Source organism: Cyprinodon variegatus, unplaced genomic scaffold, assembly GCF_000732505.1.
Source record: "Cyprinodon variegatus isolate N-32 unplaced genomic scaffold, C_variegatus-1.0 Scaffold113, whole genome shotgun sequence".
In the NCBI taxonomy this organism is placed as follows: Eukaryota; Metazoa; Chordata; class Actinopteri; order Cyprinodontiformes; family Cyprinodontidae; genus Cyprinodon; species Cyprinodon variegatus.
Window position 1 is genome coordinate 201952 of NW_015150566.1, and position 8684 is coordinate 210635.

General features: G+C 37.0%; 2 protein-coding genes across 2 annotated transcripts in view; both read right to left on the reverse strand.

Moving 5' to 3' along the window:
* The window catches only part of wdr90 (WD repeat domain 90), a 33448-nt gene extending 29614 nt beyond the window's left edge, over positions 1-3834 (reverse strand). The window contains exons 1-4 of the mRNA XM_015375072.1: positions 3580-3834; positions 3368-3459; positions 1150-1326; positions 904-1042 (exon numbers count right to left, since the gene is read on the reverse strand). Coding sequence (XP_015230558.1) covers positions 904-1042; positions 1150-1326; positions 3368-3459; positions 3580-3592 — 421 coding nt within the window. The 5' untranslated portion in view covers positions 3593-3834. The remainder of the gene's footprint in view (positions 1-903; positions 1043-1149; positions 1327-3367; positions 3460-3579) is intronic.
* A 2176-nt stretch (positions 3835-6010) lies between these two features.
* Positions 6011-8684, reverse strand: part of LOC107085001 (glucagon receptor-like) — a 12231-nt gene continuing 9557 nt past the window's right edge. Inside the window, exon 12 of the mRNA XM_015375100.1 lies at positions 6011-6283. Within this exon, the coding sequence (XP_015230586.1) occupies positions 6218-6283 (66 nt within the window). The 3' untranslated portion in view covers positions 6011-6217. The remainder of the gene's footprint in view (positions 6284-8684) is intronic.

Genomic DNA, 8684 nt, shown 5'->3' on the forward strand with positions numbered 1-8684 from the left:
TTTTAAAAAAAAAAATAGTCGCTGGAGGGGTCTGAAAAGGCGCTAAATAAACGGACTAAGTCGCTGAGTTGGAAACACTGCGCACCTGCGGCGCTGACTCGCTCTGCCGTATCTTTTTTTTTCTTCCCCTTCAGTCAAGTGGCAGTGATAATGGCGGCAGCGGATGACGCATTAATCGCGCGACACAACTAATCGATGATGAAATTCGTTGCCAACGCTTTTAAAAGTCGATTTTTATCGATTTTATCGATTCGTTGTTGCAGCCCTAATTTATTGCTTAATTCTCACAATTTGTTCACTTCAGTTAATATATAAAGCCCAGTAACTGATCTAACTTGTGCAATTTCTAATATACACAAATATATGTTTTTAAATCGTTATGTCTTTAGGTAAATCTATCCGTCTTTGGTAAATTGTTTTAAAAAACCAGATGCTGCGGTCATTCAGGTTCCTGTTGGACCAATGGGATTTGGCAATCTGGCTTCACAATCACGTAAAAATAGAAATGAGTCAAATTTTTCCCAGAGGTTGTATAAATACTCTTCTTGATTACAAAAGCTCTTTATGTGCTGTTCAGTTTGCAGTGGAACGGAGGCAGATGATATTGCCAATTTGTGACTTGTAAAGCAGATTTTTTGGACCATTTAACTTGTTAATGTCTAGACAAAGTCCAGACCTTAATCCAAATGGAAATTTATCAAAAGTTAAAGATCACGGCAATTGACAATGGTCTATATGATATTCAAATATGTGGCTATATTGACAAAATGAAAAAAAGAAGAAATAAAGTGGTATAAATATATTATGCATGCAATTTTTTTTAATTAAAAATAAAAACTAATTATTATGTGGTGTAAATATTTCAACACCCTTGGATAAATAAAGCCCTGTGGATTTTATTACCATGCCGTGCAGATCTTGAAGTATTCTCATAAACTGAATCCTTTGCAGCGCCACAAACGAATGGAAACTGAAGCCATGTGGCCGTGGACTTGAACTCTTTGAACATGTTAGAAAAGGAGATACGGACCAACTGACCCTCCTGCAGAACACATTGAAGCAGAGTGATAAGTTAATGTTATTTAGATTTAAGAAAAAAAAACTAATTTGTCATTTGTTCAACTAAATCTGTATAAGTATGTCTTGTACCTGTACAGCAACATCAAGGTGGACCATAAAGTATTTTCCAGGAGTGGGCCTAAAGAGAAGGTAGAAGTAGCGACCGGTCAACCCCAGAGAGTGGTTTGGATTTTTGGGAACTAGGATGTAGCTGTTGGCTGGAACAGGACCCTTGATGCGAAACACTGAACATTTTAATGTCTTATCCTGCAAAGACATAAACAGACAGGAACCTGAGTTTGATGCAAGTGATGATCGTTGTTAGGTTTATTCTTAATACATTATGTTCATTGTTAGTTTGTTAGCCAGATTGGACAGAGTAGAAGGCATTTCTTCACATGGTGGATGTCACTGTGTGTACAGAGGCCATCTAATCAGGACAGCCTTCGTGTCTTTAAAAATACACAGGATATGGTCACATCTTGGAGCCAGACTGATAAAGGAGAGCTCTGTGTAATCCTGGGGTAAAGAGGCAACATGCATGATGTTTAAGGCATGGATGGCGTGTCAGTTTCTGATACAGACATCTAAGGCATCCACCTGATGCAAAATATGGACTCATGAGGTATAAGAAGGAGGAAATGACCTTGTTCGGCACTTAATCTTTGCCGGACGCTCGCAGACATTTTTTGAGCCCACAGCTGTGCAAACTCCAAGCCATTTCTCTGTCCTGTAATGACCTGACCTGGAATAAATGCTGTTACTTTTTTACTCCTGTTTTATAGTCCTTTTTTATATGGTTTTACCCAGTTTGAGTTAAGAGTAGAAAATAACTTGCTCCCAGGAAAGGAACCGGTAGGGATGTTTCGAGGCACAGCTGCCTTCAGGGGGACCTAACTTCCATATTAAACATCGTAACCAAATTTCTTAGGACAAAAGCTGATTGTTAAAGGAAATGCAGTTATTTTTATTGAGGTCAAAAGAAGACAGGCAAGTAATGAGGTACTCTATTTCAAGCTTAAAATAAATGTTCAATTAAATTTAAAATGCAAACATTTTGAGATCTATTTCAGGGTTGATATATCCAGTTTTGGTCTGAGGTGAACAAACAATCCTGATGTAAAGGGATGTCCAATCCATTTTTCTTTTTTAAATGAACGATTGAAACTGTTGTTTTCCAGGGGATGGATATTCAGATTTCCTAATTTGTTTTTCCATATAAACCATGGGCATCAACCTATAAAATAATTGCATCTTAGTATTTGACCATCTTTCAAGGTAGAAAGGGCAGTGGCAGATTTTCTGACCTGTGTTTCAAACATGTTCATGTTTTCAACCAGCCTGAGGTTTTTGGCTGTTAATAAAACTTAATGCTGTATCCATTTGTATTCAAGTTTCAATTATTAAGCAATTGAATTGAGGTACATTTCAGAAACTTTAAAGTTTTCCATCTTCTTTAACTATCTGCTTTAAACAATGCACCAATAGTGCTCATAGTGAAACAAACCCACAGCATAACGCTGCCATAACTAGTTCTCAGTGGCTCTGGATGTTTCTACTCCAGACTCAGTCCACAGTTCCGCAGGCCCCCCAAGGTCTGGAATCGGCCCTTCTCTACAATCTTCCTCAGGGTCCGGTCACCTCTTCATGTTGTGCAGCTTTTTCTGCCAAACCTTTTCCTTCCCACTGAGGTGCCTTGATGCAGCACTCTGAGAACAGCCTATTCGTTCAGAAATATCTTTCTGTGTCACTTCCTCTTGCTTGAAGCTGTCAATGAGGCCTCAGGAATCTTTTGCAGGTGTTTAGAGTTAATTTGTTGCTTCAGATGATTAGGTGCATAGCTCGTTTAGAGACCTTTTTCATGATATGCTAATTTTGTGACATAGGAATTTTGGGTTTTCCTGAGCTGTATGTCAAAATCCTTATTTTTAAGACAATACAAGACCTGAAATATTTCAGTTAGCGTGCAATAAATCTAAAACATATGAATGTTCCAGTTTTATCATTACATTATGGAAAATAATGACATTTATCACAATATGCAAATATTTTGAATAGGAACTGTAACAAAACGTGTTACTGAGCCAAACTTAAAAGGCTGAGAGAAGATCCACTGTAAATTGAATCCTGGATAAATAGTTGTAATTTTAAGGAAATACAAATATATCATTCAATTAATTTGGGCTGAATAGAGAAAATTGTAAAAAAAAAAATTAAAACAAAACCTTAAAATTCCCGAATTAACAAAACCTTCCAATCTATAGGTGTGAAAGGCAACCAAATAGACATTAGGTAGAAGAGGAGTTACCATATATGACGTGACATCCCCAACTTTAGCAGACCTCTTCCATTCCTCAACTTTAACATGTTTGAATATGTTTACATAAGGATGCTGCCAACCTGCAATAATCAAAAGAGCGACAACACACATTATACTTATAAACAACTGTTAAACTACCGCAGTGTAAGCTGTTGTTAGAAGATATGGACTGAGCTGAGAAAGGAAAGGTTTGTTCTTACCAGCTGAGGCCATTGAAAGATGCTGTTAATAAGGCAACCTGTTGACGCTTCACTTTGTTATTTTGCTAGCAAACCTTCATTCAGTTTACGAAACAAACGGCGGGACAAAAGCTCCTTCTGTTTTTCTAAATTGGTTTATAAAATTATAACGTTTCGGACTCCATTCGTTATGAAAAATACTTTTCTACAGTTCTGACATTCTATGAGCCGCATTTAACTTTCCTTACTTCAGTCTTTATTTTTCTTCCCGCTTCAGCCTCCGCTGTTTCTAGGGAGAACGTGATTGACGTGACGACATGACGCAAGTTCAGAGGGATTCTGGGTAATGAAGTTTATGAAAGAACAAAAACCAAAGCGACAGACACATTTAACACAATTTTCTTTTCTTGTGAAAAGTGCATAGGACTCCAGCTACTTGGAATACATATTGTGATTATTAAAATACATCTTTACCCATGCATTTACAATGTAAATAGTCTGAATTTATGCAGCCTTTTTCCAGTCATACCAATCACTCAAAGTGCCCAACGCTAGAACAACATTCACATAATCACACAGACATCCATACATTGATATGCAGATTGGTATGTAGCCTTTCATTTTCCCCATTGCATCTGCTTAGAGAAGTTAAGCACCTTCTGCCTCATGTTGCTCCAGAGAGTCCCATTTATGCCTTCGTTATCTGTTGCTTGGATTTGTGTAACTCCTTATATTCAGGCCTCCAATTATGGCTTGCAGTTGGTTCAGAATGCTGCAGCTTGTTTCCTTACAGGATGAACAATCTTGAGTGCATGAATCCCATGTTTGGTTCTTAACACTGGCTTCCTGTTAGCTGCAGGATTTGCTCTAAGATTTTGTTGGTTTTCAAATGTTTTAATGGCATAGATCCCCTCTTTCTTTCCGAGCATCTGCGAGTCTATGTTCCAGTTGGTCAACACAATCAGCAAATCAAGTAACTTAGGTTGTGCAGAGATGATGGTTGAAAACTAGAGGGGGCCAAGCATTTGCTGTGGCTGTGCCAAGACAATGGAATAGTCTTTCTTTTAGTCTTTGTTAAAAACCTCTCTGTTGTCACTGGTCTTTAACAGCAGATTCTTCTATTATTTTGAGTAGCTGTTGGTATTTTACCAGTTCTTATTTCTTATCATTGTTTTATGTTGTTTATTTTTTATCTTGTATATTCATATTGGTTTAATTAACAGCATTTCCATCAAGGGTATCTGTATCAAATGTAATATATAGATAAAATTGACATTGCCATAACTTGAATTTAAATGCCTTGCAAAATGGCCCATTGACATGTTGCAGGTGGAACCTACAAGCAAACCATCAACTCTGATATTACAAGACAACTTTTCTACCCTCTGAACCACAGTCAATATAAACACAAACATCCTTAACTTTAAAATAAATAAATTCTAACAAGCAAAAACAAGCTTAAGCATAATTATGTTTGCTTCCTTAGAAACGCCTCAAAAGAAAAGAACATTGATGAGAAATGGACAAGAGAACTTGTTTAAGAAACTGAAGAACCCAAATTTGGAAAAAGATATTTAGATGTAAGGTCTTAACTTCAGTTAGGAAAAATGTTAATTCCAGTTTTTAGAATGACTTAGAATTGCTAACTGCAATGTTCTGCATCTAGATAAGAGCAATTAGTGCTATAACAGCTTTTAATATTTTTCCACTGTATCTTTTGTAAATAGCTCTTAAAAATGTAATTAAATACAGATGATCAGACATTTAAAATATGGCTTTGTTTACAGAAAGATGTACCATATAGAGAAAGAGACAATACTGAATTGAAATTTTCAGGATTTTGGTGAAAGACACATTTTTAAACTCAGACTTGCCTTATACAAAACATAATGCCAAAACAAGACTTTATCTTTGTATCACCACAGGTTATAAGCTTTTGCTTCTTTCATCCCCTTTTCAAGCCATGTATTGTTTGTCATTATATGTATTGTAAAATGTGTGCAGGTTTGAAATAAACTTTTTGAATTGAAAAAAACCCCAAAATGAATTGAAAAATAAAGTCCCAAGCATTGTTGTACCTCTGTTTTATAAAGAGCTTGCAGAACTGATTTTTTTGAGGTGCTGATTGTTTTAAAAGTTTTTTAAATCACTCTCTGAAACTATTGAGTCGCAATGCTGCAGGGTTTCTGTCAGAAATTGTTTTCTAATGCAAAAAAACATTGTAATCAAACACTGTATAATGTATATATTATGTAATGTATATATTTCAGGACGGTCAAAACAAATCAAAAAGAATTAGGTGCGTAGACCGACAATGATTGAAATTTCATTCTGGGTTTGTGTCAACAACATTAGGGGGACACTCAACAGGGTCTTTAAGATGAATGAGGAAGGACACTTGCATTCCTGCAGATGTCTGTTCATTCTCCCTCTGACTCCTGGGCTGCAGAGCTTGTCCTTCACTTCCTGCTAGTGAAGGTTGCTCGACCAAACCATCTGCTGGTGGAGAAATCGTCCTATCACAGCGTCCAAAAACCTGTGAGTTGTCTGGAGTTGGGGAATTGTCAGGCATTGCCCTGGTTGGGGATATAGAGGACCTGTTGCGATCTTGGACCGTAGCGATGGAAAAAGTTTCAACTCGAGGGTCAAGCCCAGCTAGTCACTGTACTAAAATGTCTGTCTCTGTTCTCCAGCTGCGAAACTTCCTCATTAGCTCTGTCTGCACCTGCAACCAGAGAAGAAGAACCTATTAAAAACACAAAATACAATTGTATTTTCTTATTTATTCAACTAATTTAGATAGACAATGGCAGTCATACAGTGCTTTGCTACTGGAATTTTTGAGCACAGGAGTGATTTATTATACTTGTGCATGGTTTGATAAATCGGAAACATTTGTTTTGGCGTATGCCATTTTTTGTAGGTTTTCAGCGTATGTAGACTTTTAGTATAAATCCCAGGCAATCTTTAACAAAGGAGATCCCAGGTCTCCACCAGCTTCTATAATTATTCCAATCTAATATATGTATTTAAAAGCACCAAAAGCAGCATTTAAAATCACTATATCTCACAAAAAAAAATCAAAAGTAGAGTTTGTAATTTGAGAACAAATCAAGATAAAATGCAGTAGCTGAACGTAACTTGGTTAAGCAGATTCTTTCTCACATAAACAGTTTCTTGCTTTGCATTTGAGAAACAATCTACGAAAAGGTTTGAATCGTCAATTGCTTAACCCAGTTTTGGACAAGACTCAGGTGCTGAGGGTCTTACCTTAAGCTCCAAGTATTCTGACATGGAGAGGAGTTGTTGGAGAACTCCCTGGATGTAAACTTTCTTGCTTTGGTGTTTAAGCAACCCATGGCTCTTTAGACCCTCTTTTAATTATTTCTTTTTAAGTTTTTAACCTATTATTTTTGTCCAAAGTTAAAGAATAAATGATCAGTGACTTAAAACTTAGTGAGAAAAAAAAGAAATACCAAGCAGTTATGGCAATTTTGTTAAATAAAGTCAGATTTTTTGTGAAGCAATTTATTCTTTAAAGAATCTTGTTTCTCTTGTGGCTCTAAACTAAATTTTTTTAGCAAGTCAAAGGTCACAATGGCTCTTATTGTTTTAATGCCCTAACCCCTGGTGTAGTGTAGGTCAAAACAGCAAACAAAACAATTCCATACCATACCTTTTCCACCACCTAGTTGTTATGACATGTTTTTGTGGAAATAATACATCAGATCACACATGTAGCCAAACATCTGTTCATTTTTTTTGTCCAAACAAATTCCTCTTGTGGTTCATGTAGATGTAACATAAAAGCTTATGTTTCATTGCCTTAGCCACTTATTCCAACAGCTGCTCAGAAATACCAGTTTGGTCTTATTTAAATTGTGCACCATTAACTGACGTCTACCATGCTAACTAAGACCTTTAGTCCTACATGAAGCTTCAGGCTTTATTGCAATTTTCTGAGCATTATAAGCTCTGCTCTCAGGGTTAATTTACTAGGAAGATTGACTCTCTTAAATGTTCTCCATTAGAAAAAAACATTCTCTCTCATTGTATGGACTTTAGATTGCCTGAAAATGGCCTTTGCAGATTGATGGTAGGCAATACGTGATTGCCGCCAGTCTGTTTTCACTGTCGTTGTGTTAAGGTTAGCGTTTGACATGGGGAAAAAGTGTAGGAAGGAGACTGGGCAATGTGGTGACTTTGAAATGTTTCATATTAAAAATTTAGAGCTAAATATGAGGTCATAGAATCAGAGTGGACTGACAATAAGAAATAAAAAAAAAACATGTAACAAGCAGAAAGCTTATATACCCTGGAGGTATGATTAGAGAAAAAGAAACTGGGGGAGGACATTTAGGTTAATGATGAGCAGCTGAAGAAGAGCAGGACAACTGAGGGAGGATGACGATTACACACCTAACTGAGGAACTATAAGCCACAAAGGAAATGAGTCAAACTCCAACAAAACAGCTCAAACATAAAAAAACAGAAAAAGAATAAAGAGCTATAAAAGACCTAGACCATCCTTGTTGACTCATCATGAAGCGATCAGAAATGACAAAAAGAAAACCAAAAACAAGAGCACAAGGTCATGAATCATTATTAATGTCTTTCTTCTGGTATGTTCTGATAACAAATGGGCCTCCTCCAGGCTTACTAGCTGCTAAAGTTTCCAATAATGACCCAGGTGAGGTTTAATTACCTTTTTTAATCTTAGATTAAAGTATTTTAAACTGGTGAAGTGTTCATCAGTAACGTGTCCCTTCAAATGTGTGCAGAAAATTGAGTATGAAAATTGAGTATGGCTTCCTAGCACAGTGGGGGTGAGACACAAACGCTCCTTTTTCTAATGCAACCTCAGAGAATTACCCCTGCTCATAAATATATGCATCATCTTCTTCTTATCCATGACAAGGGGGCAGCAGTGTAGGGAAAGACTCCAACACTTTCCTCCCCACAGAAACCTCTTTTGGCTCCATTGGCTCACCTAGGCCAGCCGATAGACATTGTCCCTTTATTGTGTCTTGGGTTGTCCCTTGGGCCTCCCTGGTGAGATGTGCATGGAGCACCTCCTGATCCATCCATCCATCCATCCATCCATCCATCCATCCATCCATCCATCC